At 43.3% G+C, this 22,031-nt stretch overlaps 1 protein-coding gene across 1 annotated transcript in view; it reads left to right on the top strand.

Moving 5' to 3' along the window:
* Positions 1 to 4,588: 4,588 nt before the first annotated feature.
* LOC137437633 (short transient receptor potential channel 4-like) overlaps positions 4,589 to 22,031 on the top strand; it is a 72,602-nt gene continuing 55,159 nt past the window's right edge. The window contains exons 1-3 of the mRNA XM_068132110.2: positions 4,589 to 4,743; positions 8,746 to 9,140; positions 20,503 to 21,024. Coding sequence (XP_067988211.2) covers positions 8,763 to 9,140; positions 20,503 to 21,024 — 900 coding nt within the window. The 5' untranslated portion in view covers positions 4,589 to 4,743; positions 8,746 to 8,762. The remainder of the gene's footprint in view (positions 4,744 to 8,745; positions 9,141 to 20,502; positions 21,025 to 22,031) is intronic.

The following is a 22,031-nucleotide window of genomic DNA, read 5'->3' as shown; positions in this document are numbered from 1 at the left end:
ACCGGTGAGCGTTTTCATGACCCACGGAAGTAGGACATGCTTCGATGTTCTGATGGTACCCCGGTGTACAGCATTGATGATATCTTGAGCCATCGACCATACCAGTGTGTCGGCACGCGCAGAGCTACCCCCACTCCCGCAAATCAAAGTATGCAGAAATACACGAAGAGAATCTGGTATCTTCACGTAATCTGAAGTGAGTTCTGCTGGCTGAGGCGGCCAACGTTCATTGTAATGAGCATCTTTGATCTGGTGTCGCAGTGAAGTAGCTGCACGCACAATGTTACTTTCACCGTCCGTTCGTTCAAATGCTTTCACTTCTGCTTTCAGGTTTACGCACTCTGCAGCAATCTCTCGCTTTGTCAGATTATCGGGCATCAAGTATACACGGTGTTTCACATTGAAGAAGATGAGCGATTCTCCAAACTCTCTTTGTAATGTGCGCTGCAGATTCTTCTTGATGGAGTCACGAACATCAACTGAAAATGTATCTGAAGACAGGATATCTGTTGCAACATCAACTATTGGAACAATCCTCGGGTTCAAGAACAAGTCAGTGCGAATGAAATTGAATATACATCGTATCATTTCTTTTTTCTCGATATTATCTTCAATGTCAGTTTCTACTTGAGGTTTTTGGGGCCGTGTGTAGTTTCTATAGCAGGAGAAGTGGTAGTGAGCCTCAGCTGCAACCATATCTCGTGTAGTCAATGCCAAAACTCTCTCATCATTGCGAGCTGTCGCAGCATCTCTTATTGTCTTATCTGCTCGAAGTTCAACAGCCAAGACAACTGTTTCACGGGTACGACTGCCTTTTATGAATTTTGAAGCACGCTGGCAAAAAATGCATTTATCATCGTAGACCGTTGAAGTTGATCCTGTCTCTTCCCGTGATGATCGCCGTCGCACCGCATCGCCAGTATCAACTGAAGAACTTCTAGCTGCATTGGTCAAAGTAGCTAGGTGGTTTTTGTGAGTGAAGTCTGATCTACAAGCCCTATGGTATAATATTGGAATATTAGGAAGTTCAACTGCGCCTTCTTGGACTAGCTTTAGAATTGGATAAAAGTTTCTAACTGCGGCTGCGTCACACAATGTCTTCCAAGAACTGTTGCCCGCTGCCTTGCTTAGTTCAGAGAGTGGCGACTTCTTGCTGCACAGGATGCACGTTCCGGACTCAGGTTCAATCTTCGCCCGTTTCGCCTCAACACCGGCCATCTCAGCTGAAAGAACAAAAAGACTGACGTTAGATTACTCCGATATCCGAAAAGCTCGCCAGCTTACATAGACATACTCATCCAAGTCAGTGAACATGTTAGATGGCGCCACAATACAACTCTATAATAGAGTTGTATGTGGCGCCATCTAACATGTTCACTTTTAGTTCTTAAGCCACCCACCCCCCCCCCCCCCCCCCTCAGAAATTAATCAGGTCACCGCAACAAATCTCAGACTGAGATATAGAATATAGAATATAGAATATAGATATAGAATAGACTGACGTCACTTTCGGCACTGGGTTCTGTGGGTTGATTATCGGCGGGAAATTCCAACTGACATAGTTTCGGTTTGTGGAAAGTGCATGCCTTTTCATATATTTTTTGTTGTAAACTCGTGGTGGATGATATGTTTTAGTTTTTGAGTTATTTTTATAGACAGATAAACGGTGTAGCACAATGCATAATTTGGAAAATCATACCAGTGTTGTTTCACTAAAAAAAGTACGTCTAATAATAAAATATTGAAAAATATATGATTTTTTTTCGATAATTGATTTTTATAATAATTAATCTAAAACAAAATGCTTCATATTATTTTTTATTTAGACGGTACACATCGGACGTATATTTAGTCGTCAACCGCACATCGATAGCTAGTATAGAAGTCCAGATACACGTGCAACAATGTACCCCACCAAATGGGCATTTTCGAGCTGGGTGGTTTCAAAGATGGCGTCCATCCGGGCACTAAGCTACCGTTCTCAGATGTCCATCACACCTTTTCTGACACTTGAGACATTGGTCTAATGGAAAATCATAATGAGAATTACTCCCCCCGCCGGAGCATTCACTTCAAAATATGGCCGGTTGGCTCAAGGACTAAACCCTCTGGAGTCTGCTATTAATCCTTTACACACACATCGAATCCAGGAGGCGGTAATGGCGCGATAAATTTGAATGCGGTTTGAGCCAATAAATTCGGCTTGTCGACATTTCGGCGCATGCGTGAAGCCGATAGAATCGGCTTGTAGACTCGAGGGCAGGCTTGCCAATTACAAGACACTTCCTCTTCCAATCAACTGTTGACCCAAACAAAGCCAAAGGAAATTTGATGCAACAAACCTGGGCAGTGTATAATCTGCAGAAGCCTACAGGCCCGATGTCTGCGGCCCGCAAGAAAACAAGATGGCGGCCATATTATTTAATCTGCGTGCCATGGTGGGTGGAGTCAAGCGGCAAATGTGGGTGGGATCCGGCAGCTGTCCAACCAATGAGATGCCCATCAACAACAACAACTATGTGGGGCTCTTGTCGACCTGACACATCGCAGATAAAAATGCAATAATTACAGGCACATTTTTTTATGAATCTTGGAATATGCAATCAACATTGGGAGACGCATGAAATATGTGACGATATTTTTGGATTCTACATCCGGTTCATGCCCCAAGTGGAGGGGACTTGGGGTCACAATGGGGGAAAAAAAACTTTTTACTCAAAATTTGTTATTGGGTCAATATCCTGGTGGAACGTTTAGTCATCTTTGAACTTTTCTATTTGTGGGAAGCATGGGGATTTGCAATGGCGTGCCATCGACTTCGCTCTTGGTCTGATTATTTTTGAGATGCTAACTGAAACGTCATGATGACGTCATGATGAGTCGAAATTAGAACGACACATACTGGAGAACATACCATCCACCAGGCTGAACAGGTTGCCTTTTGTATCGCACTGATAGGTCGGATCTGGATTCGTACCTTAACCTTCATCGAATCATCTTCTTCTTGTCACCTGCCCAACTCATCCACCAAGTTTCGTCCAAATCCGTCAACGTTTTGAGATATCCTGCTATGTATCGCTTTTGGCCCCATCCCCCAATGGTGAAGAAGAATCACCTGTAAAAATTCTACTAGCCGGATCCGAATCCGGATCTTCAACAAAATCGAATCATTTCGTCCTTGTCACAAACTTCTACACCAAATTTCGTCCGAATCCTTCCACAACTTTTTGAGATATCCTGCTCACAGACAAACAAATACAGACAAACAGACAGGGATGAAAACATAACATGCATCTACCTTCGATGGCGGAGGTAACAATGAACCTTGGTCTCAAAGCTTAGCCAAAGTACCTGAAGAAACCTGCGAAAAAATTCCAGTCGTGCCGATCATACTTTTACTGGGGTCATCGATTTATAACATACGCAAATATGTCATGTGCTTTGACGACAGACACCCCTGACTTATCCCAGATTCCCAGGATAAGGTGATCCTCACTGTGCCCACCTCGGAAGGATGACAGGGCTGAGTCAATGCACCTATGCTGACGTCGCTTATGGCACGACAGGTGCTCAAACTCAAGACCCTGAGATCTTAATCCATGAAGAACGAGGCTTCCTAAATTGCATACCCAGACAAATTCCCATTCCCACGATTCCCGCGAGTGGCTCACGCCGGGTGAATGGCGAACAGGTTGTACTCAATGGCGCGGACGATGCAAATCAAACGAGTCCGGCGGTCGTCGAGTTCATCGGAAATAAATCAGGTGAACGGGAATTTTAACGAACCTTGGAATCCCGGGATAATTGGGTGCCATTGTGCCCGCGCGTTAAGCGGATCATCCCAAACGTCTGATCGTCAGACATCCAGACATTCCCACGCCATTTGAGATGTTCTGTCTCCTGGAAACGCTCGGGACCATGAACGGGCGACCGCTGCACGTATTAAGCCGGCTGTCTCGAATACCCGAACCCCAATGGGACGTTATTTGTTTTCGCGCCTATTTTAACGCGATGCTTTTATATAATTCCCCCCCACCCCCTCCAGCACCGATACCCCTCCTTCGTTTTCCTCCCGGAAAAAATGGGGGGAGGGAGCCGAGAGTTGGGAGAACGACGTGAGATCTTTTTCCCCAACACTCGCTTCGCCATCAGGTGCACCCGACTCGATCGTGCCACCGGACGTCTACTCCAAAGTGGCGCCGCAGGGTCGGCTGAGAGCGTCGTGGACCGCGCGCGGGTCGGGAGTGCAGGGGGACGCCAGGCGCGCGCGTACCGACGTCGGGGGACTGGGGGGAGGAGGGGGGAGCGCTGCACAGATGGGCGCGAAAACCGCGAATTGACAGGCTCGCTCGTCCTGAGAGAAAATGCCGACAAAATCAATTAGAGGCCCGCAAGGCGCTCGCTGCATGCTAATCGTCGCTTGGTGACAAACGGGAGACGCTTTTGCAAATGGTGGTGGCGTGAGAAGCAACAACTGCGGCAGCAAGGCGGCGAGACGAGCCGAACCCCCCGCTTGCCCCCACCTCCCCCCCAAGCCCCGTCGCCCCCTCCCTGCCCTCGTGTGCAGACCGCGGACGGCGTGCGGACCCGCACGATGCTCAGCAATGGGGTCGAGGCTCCGGCAAGCGCGACGGCTCGTGGTGTCTCAGAGGATACCGTCCGGGTAGCGCGTTCCGCGTCCCTAGGAATCGCTACAGCCGACGATGTAACGACGCTACCTTTGGGTTATCAAGACAAATGACGGTGAGAGCTTGCGACGTCTCGTTTGAGTTTTCATTTCAATTGACGATGTGTCCAGAGTTTAGATCCGTTACAAACACTGCAAATGTGTCTTTCTTAACCATGACACAGTGTGTGTGTATGTGTGCATGTGTGTATGTGGATGTATATGTGTGTATGTGGATGTATATGTGTGTATGTGGATGTATATGTGTGTATGTGGATGTATATGTGTGTATGTGGATGTATATGTGTGTATGTGGATGTATATGTGTGTATGTGGATGTATATCTGTGTATGTGGATGTATATGTGTGTATGTGTATGCGTGTATGTGGGTGTGTGTATGTGTATGTATATGTGTGCATGTGGATGTATATGTGTGGATGTGGATGTATATGTGTGTATGTGGATGTATATATGTGTATGTGGATGTATATCTGTGTATGTGGATGTATATGTGTGTATGTGTATGCGTGTATGTGGGTGTGTGTATGTGTATGTATATGTGTGCATGTGGATGTATATGTGTGGATGTGGATGTATATGTGTGTATGTGGATGTATATATGTGTATGTGGATGTATATCTGTGTATGTGGATGTATATGTGTGTATGTGCATGCGTGTATGTGGGTGTGTGTATGTGTATGTATATGTGTGCATGTGGATGTATATGTGTGTATGTGGATGTATATGTGTGTATGTGGATGTGCAGGGGTGGATCCATGGGGGGGGAGGGGGGCAGGGGGCGCGCACCCCCCCCCCTCCGATCCAGGACGAGGGTTCAGGCGGTGCGAATCTGCTGAACTGTTGGACCAGGGAAGAACACAAGGAACTGCAGGAACTTCCAAGAACGCACAAAATGCCGTTTCTGACGATCAATTTTTAAAAAATTCCTGGGGGAGAAGCCCCAGACCCCCCCTTTATCCCCCCCCCCCCAGCACTATCGTTTCATGCACCACCCCCCCCCCCCCCCCCCCCGTCTTGAAATTCCTGGATCCGCCCCTGATGTGGGTGTATATGGATGTGTGGATGTGTATGTGTATGTGTGTATGTGTGTGTGTGTGTGGATGTGGATGTGGATGTGTGTATATGGATGTGTGTATGTGGATGTGTGTATGTGGATGTGTGGATGTGGATGTGTGTATGTGTATGTGTGGATGTGGATGTGTGTATGTGGATGTGTGTATATGGATGTGTGGATGTGGATGTGTGGATGTGGATGTATATGTGGATATGTGGATATGTGGATGTGTGTATGTGTATATGTGGATGTGGATGTGTGGATGTGGATGTATATATGGATATGTGGATATGTGGATATGTGTATGTGTGTATGTGGATATGTGGATGTATATGTGGATATGTGGATATGTGGATATGTAGATGTGTGTATGTGGATATGTGGATGTGTGTATGTGGATATGTGGATGTATATGTGGATATGTGGATATGTGGATATGTGGATATGTGGATGTGTGTATGTGGATGTGTATGTGTATATGTGTGTGAGTTATAAGCCAGGAGACTCAAACAAGAGCGATCGTAATTATACTCTCGACCTTACCGTTGATAACATTGTACCCAGGCGTATAGAAAGAGATGAAAAACAAGACCATTTTGAACCCAGACGACCCTGCTAGCAGTCAGCAAACCATATTACACGAGCTGTGAACACAACAAAACAACAACAATACCCCCCCAACCCGTGCACCGTTCAGGATGCAAAGCAAAGGTTCAAAACCATGTATGGAAATGATACCTGTTAAAGGTATGCTTGAATAATAGACCACACACTACCAATTGGTATACCTCGGTATGTTGGTGTGGACCGTGAGCCATCACCCTCGTTCCAAAATGATTTCCACTGAAAGTCTTGTGAACCTGATTCAAACAGGTAGCCATTAAATATGATATATGCCATCGATATCCGGTGGGTCCATCCTCCAATTAATGCCTTTTCCTGCCCAATTAAACTGTCAGCGTGAACTGATTAAAGTAAACCTTGAAAAGAGTTAGAGGACCATAAAGTGTTCCATCCACGACGCCCGTTTAATAAAAAGAATGGAAGCTGCAGCCTAAGTTATATATAAACCCTCTACACAATCACTCCAACGTTATCGGAGTGGGGTCAAGCTTGAATGTGATGGATGGGAGGAACTAAATTATTATAACTCCTCCCACTTCACTCTAATTACCCTCGCCTGAGGAGAGGGTATTGCATTTGAGTCCGTTTGTCTGTCTGTCTGTTTGTCTGTCTGTTTGTTTGTCCGCACAGAATAAATATGATTTTCTCTGCAACCGTTGGTCCGATTGACAGAAAATTTTCACCCTGGTGCAACTCCACCTGTAGAATTTTATAATGATAATTATGGCGTCATAGGTCATGTTGTTCGGCCGCCATCTTGGAAAAAACGAAAAACTTTGCACCTCGATATCTCCGAAAGCGCTGAAGAGAAAAAATTGAGACATTGCTCATTGCAAAGAACTCTCCATGGGGAATAAAATATGTTAATGAGGATGTCATAGGTGCCTCCATTATGACGTCATAATTCGACAAGTACAAAACTTCATCTGATCAAGATGAAATTCCTTGAGCGTCGTGTAGGCATAAATTTGTGGAGAAAAAAAATAATGATGATGTCATAGGTCACGTGGTATGGGCGCAATCTTGGAAAAACCGAAAAACTTTGCACCTCTATATCTCCAAAAGCGCAAAATAGGAAAAAATTGAGACATGACTCATTGCAAAGAACTCTCCATGTGGAATAAAATATGTTAATGATGATGTCATAGCTGCCTCCATTATGACGTCATAATTCGACAAGTACAAAACTTCATCCGATCAAGATGAAATTTCTTGAGCATAATCTAGGGATAAATTGGTGGAGAAAAAAAATAATAATGATGACGTCATCAGTCACATGGTTCGGCCGCCATATTTCTTTTAACACAAAAGCCTTAAAAAACACATCCTGGTGAGGGTCTGCAATCTCTGATTGCTCTTTCTTGTTCATACTGTACAGACGGAACTATCCTGCTGCTTACAGTGGCATGAATGATAATGTATTACATTTTGAATGTTTCAAAATAATATTTGGAAGCATACTATGTGGGACCAACCCCCAACCCAACACCTCTTCCTCCATGCTTCAATTCCTCCCTTCCTCCTTTATTACATACATCCCTGACACCACAAATGGTGGTAATGTAGTCGGTGTTGGTCTCAATACATGGGACATTCATTCTGTGAGCTTGCTTTGTTCAGGTGTTGCAGGAAGTTTCAGAAACTCACCTGTTAAGGTATTGCAATACAATGTGCAAGATCTTATTTCTCATAGAAATGTACAATATAGAACAGGCAATGGATATGCATCATATTGATCTTCTTTCTCTTCCTGGAGGAATTCCTACAGTTTCAGTGATCTGTGGACATTAGGCCTATATATCGAATTCCTGAAGATAATTTAATGTATAGAATTCACTTGTTCCAGTCGCCCATGAAGCTGTTTAGAAATTTACATATACCCGGTAAATATAATGCAAATATTATGTAAATTGTATTATTATTATTATGCAACCATTATTATGCTGTTGTATTATGCAACAATTATTGTATTTCCGTCATCTCTGACGTCATTGCTTTTAAGTTTTGTTAAAGACCAATCCAAGTAGTGGATGAGCTTAGGCTTGTCTAACTCTTTTTACCGACCATAAGCAAATCATTGGAATGATACCAGCAAATGATGAAGTTGTGAAAATTGTGATGTTCGAGATGCTAGCAAATATATGATTGGTGTTTCATGAACTTTTTCAGATATTACGAACGTTTTTATGGATCCGCAGGCCCCTTGTGCTTAGGTACCTCCAAGCCCCTTGTCATTGTGGATCCTCAAAACCCCATGTATTTATGGACAGCCAAGCTTTTATGAATCCATGAGCCAAGTATCTTTACAGATCCCCTGGCCCTGAGTTTTTGTCTTCTCTAAAAGCAAATTCACCTGAACGCAATGTTCTTCTCCCCAGGAAGCTACGACTCCACGATGTCTCAACTGTACTACCGGCGCTGCGAGCAGGCGCCCTGCCGGGACCGCATCCCCCTGCGCATCGTGCGGGCTGAGGACGAGCTCTCGGCGGACGAGAAGGCGTACCTGAATGCGGTGGAGAGGGGAGACTTCACGTGGGTACAGGATGCGTTGAAGGAAGCGGAGATATACTTTAACATCAACGTGAACTGCACTGACCCACTTGGCAGGAGCGCTCTCCTGATCGCGATCGACAGCGAGAATCTAGGCATCATCGAGCTGCTGCTGAGTTACAATGTGCATGTGGGAGATGCTCTGCTGCATGCCATCAGGAAGCAGGTGCTGGGAGCTGTGGAGCTTCTCCTCAACCACCGCAAGCCCAGCGGTGAAAAGCAGGTGATGTGTTGCTCGGATGATTGCACGTTCCCTGGAAAGTAAGTGATGGTGATGTGAAATGTGAAGTAAGATGGTGAAGTGAAAAGCAGGTGATGTGTTGAAAGAAAGTCGTCTTCTACCGACTCCTCTCTGGCCTTGCCCCCCCAGGTCTCTCTGGGCTCTGTCCCGCAAATATTCCTACAGGTCGCACAAGATCTGTCTGCAACCCTCTTTTGGTTAAACTGCCAAAATCAAGACTCTCTGCTCACCTTCACTCCTTCATTCCTCTTTTCTCCCACCTCTGGAACAAACTCCCTCACTCTCTTCAATCCCACTCCACCCTCCAAGTCTTTAAAACAGCTGTTCACCACCATCTCTTATCTTCCCCCATCCAAAACCTTGATCTTTTCTACCCCCGCTAATTTCACCCCAATTCCACTTTTTGAAATACCAACTTTTGTCCTGGAAGTCCTTGGTGTCCTTGTGCTTTATACTTCTCCCTCCCCCCCCCCCCCCCTTCCCACGCCTCCTCCCCCCGGGCCCTCTCCCTTCCACACATCTCCCTGCTCTCGGATGTTGTGTGTGTGTGCTTCCCCTTCTCTCCCCATCTTGTTTTCCGCTCCCTCTTTTTATATATTTTGTTTGTCTGGTCGATTTGTTTGTGAAGTTAATGTTAGCTCTTTCACGAGCCTCGATTCAGTATACAAAAAAAAAGAAAAAAAGAAAAAAAAAAGTAAGAAGGGTAGAAGAGTTCGTTTTCTGACGGTCACAAAATGTCTTAAATGTGTGAGCTGCAGTAATTAATACAGATCAACTATTTATTATTGATGTAAATATGGCGGCTACTCCATTCCTTCCCTACATTTACTCCTATATCCTTCCAAGACTTTTCTGTCCTCACATCCGCACACCACCCACACACCCCTAACCTCATATCACAATTTCCTATTAACCTTCCTTCTCTCCTTTTCTCAATTTAAATTTTTCTCATTTTACTTCAACCCTCTTTCCAGGCAGATAGGATGATGCAGAGGTAGGGCTGCTCTTAACTTTGAGCTGTCGAGCCTGGGTTCAATTCCTGCCCCGACTATAAACTGTCGGATTGGTGCTTTACCGGCAAAGTGTTGATCAACGTGCCTTGGATGGACGTTACGCCGGGTGATTCATCTAGCGTAGGTTAACATTAAAGATCCCAAGGTGTCTTTCGACAAAGAACCTGCTGCACTCTCGAGCCCCCTGGCAAAATTCCTACCCAAACCTCCAGGGGGCACTGCATCAACACACAACCAAAAGCCTTAAAGAACTAGAACGGGCACTCGGTAGAGCGCATACCTTCGCCGCAGCTACTTTTGTTGCCAAAATAAAAGACTACAAGATCTGTGTAGCAAAGCATTTTGGCATTAGTTTCATACAAATTGGACACAAATTGACCGCGCTATGGTAAAAAGACGATTTTGACCTTTTCATGACCTTGACCTTGACCTTTGACCCGATCGATTCCAAAATCTAATCAAATGGTTCCCGGATAATAACCTATCATCCCACCAAATTTCATGCGAATCGGTTGAATACTTTTTGAGTTATGCGAATAACATACACACACACACACACACAGACATACAAATAAATACACAGCGATCAAAACATAACCTTCCGCTTTTGCGAAGGTAATGATGCACACGTATAGGCTGCACTCGAAGTAACGTTCTCCCTTTTTATAATATGTGCACAAACGACGAACTCCCCCATCACCCCCCGCCAACCTCTTTACGTACGTAATACATAGATGCCCACCTTGCGGTCAGACAACTTTGACAGAGCGGATGTGATTTTGATCATAGATTTTAATGATTGGGTGTTTCTTGTTGCATGGAATTTCTTATGGTTCTTTGACAGGGAAAGCAATCTCAGTAATATTCATTTAACAGCAATCCTGGGGTCCTGTTGTTTTGTGGTCTTGGAGTCCTGGGGTCCTGGATTACTGTGCTGCTGGAACAGCCAAATACAGGAATCTACCAATAAATAGCCCAAGAGCCGATACATATCCCAGAATTCTTGCTTTAAAATTGCATCTTTTCACTCAAATGGTTATCCCTCCCTGTCAACCCTCTCCCTCCCCTAGGTTAGTCCAAACCTAGGCCCTATGTTTGTGTTAATTTCAGGTTCAATGGTCTCTTCCTATCTCCTTGCATCATAATGGTCGATTGAATGGATTCTGGTAAACCCAACAAAGAGGTGCCTTATGTCTATCAATGCAAACCGTATATCAAAAAGTCTGATCTAAATACTCCATTATCATGCAAAGTACAATATGGTTATTCATTATGCATTCATAATGAAACACATTGATTCAGGCCTTCATGTATCGGTGCCACGTCGCCCTCTGGTGTTCCTAAAACATTAAATTGATTTCACTGTCAGCCATCAGGCATTTAGGCCATTTCAAGCAATACTTGGCACTAAATTACCAAACTTAATGGGACGGAAAACCCTGACTCAAAACGAATCTTCCCAACCTCCAGGTGCATTTTTTCCCCACAATGCAATTCAGCACGTGATATGTTGATACAATACTTCAGTGATGGCCCTAACATCTACCAGTACATCGGCTTGTTTCTAGCACGGTGAACACCATGGAATGCTCCTTTGTCTGCTTTTCCTTTTGGCCTTCAAGATTAATTTGGTCGAGGACAACAACATTGAATAGCCGGAGTGGCCAGCACAGATCCCGGGCTGAATTCAATTTCCCGACATCTTGGAATGCCACCATCGGGCTGGAGTCAATGGATCTAAATTACTACCGAACCTGCACTTAATCTACAGGAGGAATGGCGTGATGTATTACACACGACGACTACCAACATCTCGGCACAAAATGCTTGTGAGAATGACACCTTTTTCGAGATTGAGTAAACGGTTCTTGGGAATCGATAACCTCACATAATTCCGTTTACGGTAACACTTTTCTTAAGTCTTTTTCTTTTTCATGGTGCACGCAGTTCCCTGTAAGGATTGTTGGAAAATGCAATCAGGAGCTGTTGGGCATTCCCATCAGGCACATAGCTAATGATTTTGAGTCTCCAAGGTTCAAACTTCATTTACCTTTTAAATAAATCTCATGTCATGGAATATGGAGGAAATGCATGGGGGAAAGAATGGATTACCCGTCAAATCTTGTGTTTGTGCGCTTCCCCTTCTCTCCCCATTTAGTCTACCGCTACCCTTATTATATGTTTTGTGTCTGTTTGATTTTTTTGTGTGATGTTAGCTCTTTCACGAGCCTCGAATCTGTATACAAAAAAAAAAAAGAAAAAAAAAAGTGTACAAATATTTCATAGATATACTGCTGGTACGGTGCTGGCAGGATGAGTTAGAAGAGATGTGTCGATTTGACTGTCGTCCACCTACTTCCTTGTACTTCATGTCGAATATGTCTTTTGGTATCTACAGTATATCGCAAATGCACGAAGTTCTCCTCCATGAGCCAATTATATCATTATAAATATTTTTAAAAGGACAATTTAATCATCAATCTCAACAGTGCAAATGAAAACACTGTTTGGCTCGAAGATCAAATGAGATTAACATGAACTCCTGAGGGGGAAGCAATCACAGTCGATTAGATTTAGCAATACCATTATGTGAGGACAAAAAAAAATCTGAAAGAGTTTTAGCAACGGTTGCACTTAAGAATCAGCAAAAGCTGCCTTGGGACACCACTGGCTTTAGCAACAATGTTCTTCATACGAATAACAAGAAGAGGACAGAGAAGAGCTTGAGGTTACATTGTTGCAAGGACAGTGTTGTCCTAAGTGGCCATTTTAAAGGAATGTCTACACAAACATAGGAGGAACCTCATAATGGAGCCATGGAGAAATCAATGGTTGCAGATGCAAGCTGAGTCAATGTCAAGTGTTGAGTAGTCGAATATAGATCTTCATCTCATTTGTGGAACGACTCGTCTTTAGAATTATTGTTTGTGTAATGGTGTGCCGCAAAACCACACTTAATGCATTGCTCAATTGAATAAGAACCAGGTGACTTCTTTCTTCATGAACTCAACAAGATAATCACAGACGGGTTTGCAGCATGCATAGAAAGTCATCTTGAAGGCCAAAACGAAAGGGCTTAACTGAACGGAAGCAGAGGTATCCACAGGACATTAACATGAAGCACCACCCAAAATGAGGGATGTGTAATGGTCACATGCATATGTACAAGTTAAAATTAATGCCAGCCCTGGATAGTTCTGTTCCTGTCTTACTAGCGGGGTGGCTTGGGGTCAATTTTCAAGATTACCGTTACCGGGCGGACAAAAGCGCCATTTTTGGTGTGAGGCTTCCTTAGGGTATATCAGTTGATTTTAGCCGAGGAGCCCTCTCGAAATATGTACGTAACCATGGTAACACAAACAAATCCAAGATGGCTGCCGTTCATGATAAAATACCAATTTTCTTGGGTTGTAGTTGTTAGAGGAAAGCCAAATTGTATCAAAATATTACTTAAATATCAGAACCATGTCCTCAACATGTTCGGTCACCCTCCTGAAATATTAAAGTAAAACATAAAAATCCAAAATGGCCGCCATTTATGCTGAAATAGCAATTTCCTTGGTTTTTAGCGGTCATACGATGGCTAAATTGTACCAAAGTATGATTATATTATACCAGAATATTTTTATTGAAGCCCTATTTTTAAAAAAGATACACAAATAACCTACCACATATGGACAACATGGTTGTTTATTTCCCGTAGGTCTAAAGATCAAAGAAATCAAACTACATAATATTGACTGCAACATCCAAACTAATTGAATTTAAAAGTGATCTAAACTATTTTTTCTCAAGATAGTGCGTTCTTGAGACAAGGGTTTGAACATGGAAATAATGTGAATGTTTTAATTATGCTTTTATCCTAACCTTAATGTGACCCTTGTGGGTATCCGTAGTTATATACCTAATTTAGAGGGCGACATTGTGACTACAGGCTGTCTTTACTATACTGCTAAGCACATGTATTGGTGGAAAGTTTTCTGGCCTCCTTTGTTAACAATCTACATATTTTATGGTAAGTAAGCAACTTTTCAAGTTATTATCTTTAATTACAGAACTTCAGTGATCAAGTCAGGTTTTTTTTAGCTAAACAGAAGTATGTGTTTATGTACATTTGGTAACAATCAGCATAATTAGAACCCGGGAAAAGAGAGGAAAGGGTGTGCGCACAAAAGTGTCCGGCCAAACCAAGCTTCCAGGCAATTGGATGGACTTCCTCCGTGATCCAAAAAACAAACAGGAGCTATTTGCCTTTCTGACGTCCAAGGTTGCCGAGTTTACCTTTCCATCAGGCAAATCCGTGTACATCACATCAGGTGAATCTGTAGTATCCACAGGCACCATCAACGCCATGCTGAACTGCAACCATGAGGAAGCAGATACGAGGGTCATAGTGCACATCGTGCATGCACTAGAGCAAGATATGAAGACTATTAAAGTGCGCACTGTTGACACAGACGTTGTAGTCATACTTATTGGTACATTTTATGATCTCATGGTCACTCAGCCATTGGTAGACATCTGGGTTGCCTTTGGAATGGGTAAGAATTACAGATTTTACAGTATCAATGCCATATGTGACAGACTTGGGGAAACAAGATCACAAGCTCTACCAGTATTTCATGCCCTTTCTGGATGTGATACCACATCAGCCTTCCAAGGTAAGGGCAAGAAGTCAGCCTCGCAGGCTTGGCAAGCCTATGAAGACATCACAGAAACATTTGTGTATCTGGCTCGTCACCCCTTTGAGCTTCTTTATACAGACGCTGATCACTTCCAGAAGATCGAGAGACTAATCATCATCTTGTATGATAGAACAAGTCCCTTGAGCTCCGTCAATGAAGCAAGACAGGAACTCTTCTGCCAGAAGAATCGATCAATGGACAGAATACCACCCACACAGGATGCTCTTCTTCAACATGCCCGGCGGGCATTGTACCAAGCCGGAATCTGGACAACCAGCACACAGACACAGCAAGTGGTTCCTTCTCCACAGACATTTGCATGGACCAAGGTGTCAGATGTATGGGTACCAGTTTGGATATCAATGCCAGAGGTTTCCAGAGCATGCAGAGAACTAATCAAATGTGGTTGCAAAGGAGACTGTACCACATGCAAATGTGGCAATGCCAATCTTGTCTGCTCAAAACGTTGTGTTTGCCCATGTATTAAATAGACAAGTAAATAAGAACATTGCAGATGTCTAGATTACTGAGAAAGTAAGGATTTGCACATTGCACACTGAACATTATAATATACTTTTGTTCAACAGAAATCCCCCATGCTCACTACTGAATGACCAAAGTACTTGTACACTCAATTTTTTTAAATTATTTTCTTTAAAAGTTGATGACTGAGGTCAATTATATCATGTAGTGGTTATAAGTTTCATGATTGTGTGGCTACAAATTCCCCTCATCCCAAGTGGGACTGGGAGGTTTTTTTTAGACCAGGAGTATTGTAATATATAAAGCTATATCAATATGCAGTACCAGAGACTTAATCTTAATTAAGTCTTAATCTAAACCTCTCATTGGTTTATAGTGGATACTGATTGTAATGGTAGGCGTGACATCCAATAAGCGACACGCCCAATTCTTGGGCTCGATATTTTGCACTCCTAATGATAATGTTGTATTTCCAGGGTACAATGTTTACAGCTTATCATTCGCAATAATTGATGACCTGGAGTTATAAGCAATGTATTCAAGCCAAAAGCTTTCTCCCCCCCCCCCCCCCCCCCTAACATTGAGGGCGCCCTTCACATGAAATCACTGAATGTCCCTTTAAATTTACTGGTGATATTGTAATATCAAAATACACATTCAGTGTCCTAAAAATTTATATTTTGATACCAATTTTTGCTATCCATGACTTATATAACCCGGGAAATGTGTTTTTAATTACTGGATGGCGGCCATTTTGGATTTTTTGGTTTTACACGAATACGCGTAAAAATTCGCGAGGGCTCCTCGGCTAATATTGATTAATAGGTCATTAGGAGTGTTCATGCCAAATTTGGTGATTTTGTCCACCGTGTAACGGTAATTTTGCTAAGCCACCCTACTATACTGTATTGATCAGTGAGACAAAATGGTCACCCTGAAACTTTCAACAAAAATATCCCAGCAGATGCTTTAAGCATCAAAGGGTTTGAGGATTGAATGGAGAAGGAATGATCAAGAAAAGCTCTCGCTGGGAATAGGGAAACAACAGGAAGAAAAGAAGCAGAAGAGTTTTAAGAGGATTGACGATCAAATGGAGAAGGAATGGTCAAGTACAGGCCTTGCTGGGAAGAGGGGGAAACGGGGAGAAAGAAAGCAGAAGAGATTCAGAGGTTTGAGGATCAAATGGAGAAGGGATGATCAAGTGCAGCTCTAGCTGGGAAGAGGGAGGCAATAGGAAGTTAAGATGGAATGTTAGTTCGGACGGAAGCAGGAGAGCAGGCGAGGTATCTCCGGTAACCTGAACTGTGGGTCGCAAGAGGTCTGGTGTTCTTGGATATCCCTTGACATCAGGTTACACCACTTGCTATCTCAGAGTGTGGTTGTTGTCTGGTTCAGCAGCTCCTCACTACAAACAAATTCACGTTCCCAATTGTTCAAATGTTACAAGTGAACGAGACCATTGTCGGCTGGCTACAAAGGTCAACCACGATGAGTCCATCAAATTATAACTTCAGATCCTTAGGATAGATAACTAATCACGAACGTACTTACAAAGCAGTACAGATTGGAAATGTAAGATAAAGATGGATTTTAAAATATACTAAACTGAGCTTCAAGATGGATCGAAATTATCATCACTTTGTTGTCAATATATAGATCAAGACCTGGAAGCATTATTGCAAAATTTTGAGGAGTCTGCAGCTACACTGTAAAAAGGCTTTAACATAGTGTTATTATCACAGCGACGGTTAATCCACCGAGGCTTGAAAGAGAATATCTGGAACACTTTCAGCTTATCACGTCCTAAAGTACAAAAATAGCTCTGCCGGTACCACACTCGAGTCAAACCCTAGAGAAGACACCGTTCCACGTAATGCATTGAACCATTTCACACTGGCAATGGTGGGAAGCAAAAATTGTCACGACAACCTGAGATGTGAGTTACTGTGTTGAGGAAATTCAAGCATTTGCAAGTGAAATCTCCATCTGAAGTTAAACAATCCATGATTTAAAATTCGTATTCATGACCGACCGTCCTAGTGCTCGACGTGGGGCGTTCAGAAAGTTGCACTGACGAGATACCTACAACGGTGTGATGTGCTCCTAAATAAAGTATAATGAGGCGTATGTATAAATAAACAAGAAATGTGTCGTGTATAGCACAATACTTGCAAAATCCATAAAATAAATTGTTGACCTTTGGCCTATGTAATGGTCTCAAAAATAATTGGTGGTTGAATTAAGTGACCGTATATGCAAATCCTGGTCAAATTCCAAGTCAATCGGATGAAAATTGAGGATTTTGGAAGCTTCACCTAAATTGCTGGCCTTTGAACTATGTGGACCTTTTGGCCAACGTTGACCTCAAAAATAGTTGGTGGTTGAATTCAGTTTGCTGATATGCAAATCCTGGTCAAATTTCAAGTCAATCGGATGAAAATTGAGCATTTTAGAAATCCCTCTTATAAGTTATTGACCTTTGGTCTATGTTGACCTTTTGGCCAAAGTGAACCTCAAAAATAATTGGTGGTTGAATTAATTGACCTGATATGCAAGTCCTCTTCAAATTTCAAGTCAATCGAATGAAAATTGAGGATTTTATAAAAAGATGAGAAGTTGTTGACCGATGTTGATCCTTTGACCTCAAAAACAATAGGATTCTTCCTTATGACCAACTCCACCATTTGGTGAAGTTTCGTAAAGATCAGTTTAAAACTGTGACCTGTAGGTGATTGACATACAGACAAACAGACAGTATAACGCACAAGACCAACCAAAGGACTTGAGCTGCAGTTAAAAACACCTCAGGCATGTCTTTTTCAGTTTATTTATTTTAGGTTAATCTGAGCTTCTTAGACAATCTTCTACATGTATCATGTGCAACACAAATACATTGGTAGACGTCAGTGTACCTTCACATGAATTCCGACATTCATTGACAAGGGACAACGGACGAACACATGAGACATGCGATTTGAACCCAGGTTCACCTGCATCATGAACCAGGGAGTCAGGTAGGAATACTAAACAGGCCACCAGTCTGAGACTATTGTGTATTTCGTTTTTTGAACTCCGTTCGTAACGGCCTCATATCAAGTTGTCTAACCGAAGGGGGCGAGGGTCATGAAGCCGGCTGTCCTGATTACGTACAACTTTGTTTTCACATGTTTGCGATTGCTCTGACTTCCCTTGGCATATGATGTCCGTGAATATCTACAGGTACACCAGAGTTAAATGGTGAATAGCACCTGAGAAAGGTAAAAATGCCTTTGCCTGAGCCAAAAGGATCCGTTGATACTTTGCCCATAAGGCACGGGACACCGAATACAGCGCATCCTTCTGATTTTATGTCGGTGATTTCCCCGTGGAGGTCGCATGGATTTCTAAAAATCCATTAGCAATGGCCTATTGCAAATACCCTTACCAAGGCAATAAAACCCTTTAGAGCCAATCGTGTGGACCTTCAGTCCACAACAGCTTGCATGTGGCACAGCAACAGAATGAAGGATGTTGCCACACTAGAGTTCTGGGGTAACACATTCCCAATAACATGCTCGGCTCTTTCATATGCAGTTTTAGTAGTAACCCTGTACCTTTACTATGGCGGCAGGAAGGGCATCCGGCCATAAAACATTGCTTCAAAAAGGGGACCATGGTGCCCGAAAAAGGCCAACCCCTGCTCTGCGGAGAAAAATGGCCTCTAAAGGTGGTTCTTCCCGTACCATGTGTTTTAAGGTGTGTGTTTTAAGGTCACACGTTCTACAGGTTAAGTGCTGCTTGTGCGACTGAGAAATATCATTCATGGTTTCCTGCGTAAAAGAGCTCGCTCGATTAGGCTTAGAATCAACCGTTTTGGTCTAGCTGATGGGGATTTAAATCCCAAACGGTGCTTTTTAACTCAACTGGACTATGTCCAGCTGAGTTTTTGTCGTCCGTCTGTCGTCTGTCTGTCTGTCTGTCTGTCGTCTGTAAACAATTCGACGTCTACGCTCTAAAAGTCACAAATATTGATTAAATTTGATGAAACTTGTTATGCAGCATCTTTAAGACATAAACTAGTTTGGGATTGCATTTGGGCATTGCACGCCCCAAAATGGGCTGTGTGTGTGTGAGGAGGTGGGGATTTGATGAATGAATACTTAAACCCTGTTGAACACATCTATTGAAATAATCAGCATATCTTGATTCAATACCATACATGTATATTGTTTGACCAAGTCTTTCTAAATAAATTCAAGTCTGAAATCTGAGAAAAGTAATTGTAGTTTTACTTTTCATGCCTCACCTAAAACTCAATTTTTTCTAGTTTCCTGTTTAAACATGAGATACCTTCAACGTTACTGTACCTCTTTAGCACATATTGTAGGTGGTCACAACTATATAGTTTGTGGTTCTATTATGCATATTCTAACCATATTGATATAGACCAGTTGAGGTCAGGTTCCCTGGAACCTCTAGTTTATACATCCGCCCGACATGGCGGATTTATACAAGTGGCATACTAACCATGGCACACTAACCTTTGAGTGCAGATCATGGTAATTCTGCGTGAAGATCTCTCCAAAACCCCCCGAGACTCTCGTCTAGCCGTATCTAAAGCCTCGGATGAAATGGGACTCAGGTCCACTAGATACAACCTTGGTCAAATGCTAATCGTTATTATCCCTGGATATGATCACGTAGCATGTTTTAGGATCTGAAGCCGTGCAGATTCGAATTCATCCACAATTTAAATCGGGGTCTGCCATTGATATGGCCTGTTTAAATATTACCGGTCCCTAGTTTGCAGATCTTCGGAGTAGTCTACATTCTGTGCTTGTGTGTCGCTATCTTGGGACACACCTGGAGCATGTTGACTTTATCCTGAATGGTGGAATGGTCCTCAGTAATGATGTTTGAAGTTATGTTGATATTTTTGTTAGTTAGGATGAACCGACAGGTATACCTTGGATGTTCATGGCATGTCACAATAATAATCATATGGAGTTCTTATCAGGCATTCTGCAGGTGGGAACATTTATGTAGGTGGTCACAAGTTCACAATTAAATCGTGGATACCATGTTGCATGATAGATGCATTTTAATCGCAATATCTGGAAGTTATTTTGCACATTTTATATAGTACCTCCAAGATATGTAATAGTTGCAATTGTCATTCCTCAGGTACCAGCTCTCCTGGTGGATCCACAGTTCTCAGAGTTCACGCCTGACATCACGCCAATTATCCTGGCAGCCCACTCCAACAATTACGAGATAATCAAGCTGCTCGTACGACGAGGCGTCTGCATCCCTCGCCCGCACCCTGTCCGTTGCTCCTGCGGCGAGTGCATCTCCAGCCTTGAGGTCGACGGGCTGCGACACTCTCGCTCACGCCTAAACATCTACCGTGCACTCGCCAGCCCCTCGCTAATCGCCCTGTCAAGCGACGACCCCATCTTGACGGCGTTCCGACTGAGCTGTGAGCTCAAGGAACTGAGCAAGCTCGAGAACGAGTTTAAAACCGAGTATGAAGAGCTCGCTCAGCAGTGTAAGCACTTCGCCAAAGAGCTTCTAGATCAGACTCGGAGCTCGCAAGAGCTCGGAATCATTCTCAACCACAAGGATGAGCCTAACGCTCTGTTTGAGGTCTCCAACCCGTACAACCTGGACCGACTGCAGCTTGCCATCAAATACCAGCAGAAAGAGGCAAGTCTCAGGTCTTAATTACCCTCGCCAGAGGAAAGGGTATTGCATCTGTCTTTCTGTCTGTTTGTCTTCACTCAATGTGACAACGTAGAACAATTTTTACACGCTATCTTTTTCAACTCAAGGCCTGGTGTTGACTTAGTGGTTAGGATGCTGGCTTGGGATCCTAGGATCCTTGGTTCTGAATCCTAGTCGATCGCTGAATTAACACCAGGGGGGTTGACTCAGTCTGTCATCCTTCTGAGGTCGGCAAATTGAGTCCTAGTTCACTAGTAATTCCCTGTGTGTTGCAAGAGGTGACTAACAGGGTTGGTGGCAGGAAGGGCATCCGGCCATAAAACATTGCTTCAAAAAGGGGACCATGGTGCCCGAAAAAGGCCAACCCCCGCTCTGTGGGGAAAATAGGCCTCTAAAGTTAGTTCTTCTTCTTCTTATCTTTTTCAACTCAGTACCTCTATAAAGTATTACAATTCGAGTGTGAGTACGTCTATAAAGTATGTACTATAAAGCTACACAAAACAAGTCCTGGCTAGGGCATGAAGTCTTTGATGGCTCTTTCTATATTTTTCCCGTCTCCTTTTATAAACCTTTCACTTTGCTCATTCTGCAAGCACGAATGAGTCGTCTGTGGACATTCAAACCTGCAGCGGTATGGTATCTTACTTCAGAATGCATAAACAATGTTTGGTTATAAACCCATTCATAGATCAGATTTTCCCAGGTAGGATTTCTCAAGTTTTCGCTGCGCTTCATTTCAGCTCAGCTTGAAATGATAATTCAAATTAAGGTATGGCATTCCCAAGGTGGTGGGAATAAAACAGTTTCCTCTTAACCTGGACCCGAGAAGGGCATGAGGTCTGACGGATGTGGCAGGAAACAATATGGACCCTTTCTCGGTTCCGTGTCTGCACATCAGGTCGAGGTACATGAACACGTGTAATGTTACGTAATCCGGTCACAGAGGAAATGCTCCAACACACGTATCTTCAGAGCTTGCTTAACAGTTT

The sequence above is a fragment of the Myxine glutinosa genome, chromosome 12, assembly GCF_964187855.1.
Source record: "Myxine glutinosa chromosome 12, kmMyxGlut1.1, whole genome shotgun sequence".
Lineage (NCBI taxonomy): Eukaryota > Metazoa > Chordata > Myxini > Myxiniformes > Myxinidae > Myxine > Myxine glutinosa.
The sequence above is the reverse complement of the archived record's forward strand: the minus strand, read 5'-3'. Positions and strand labels throughout refer to the sequence as shown.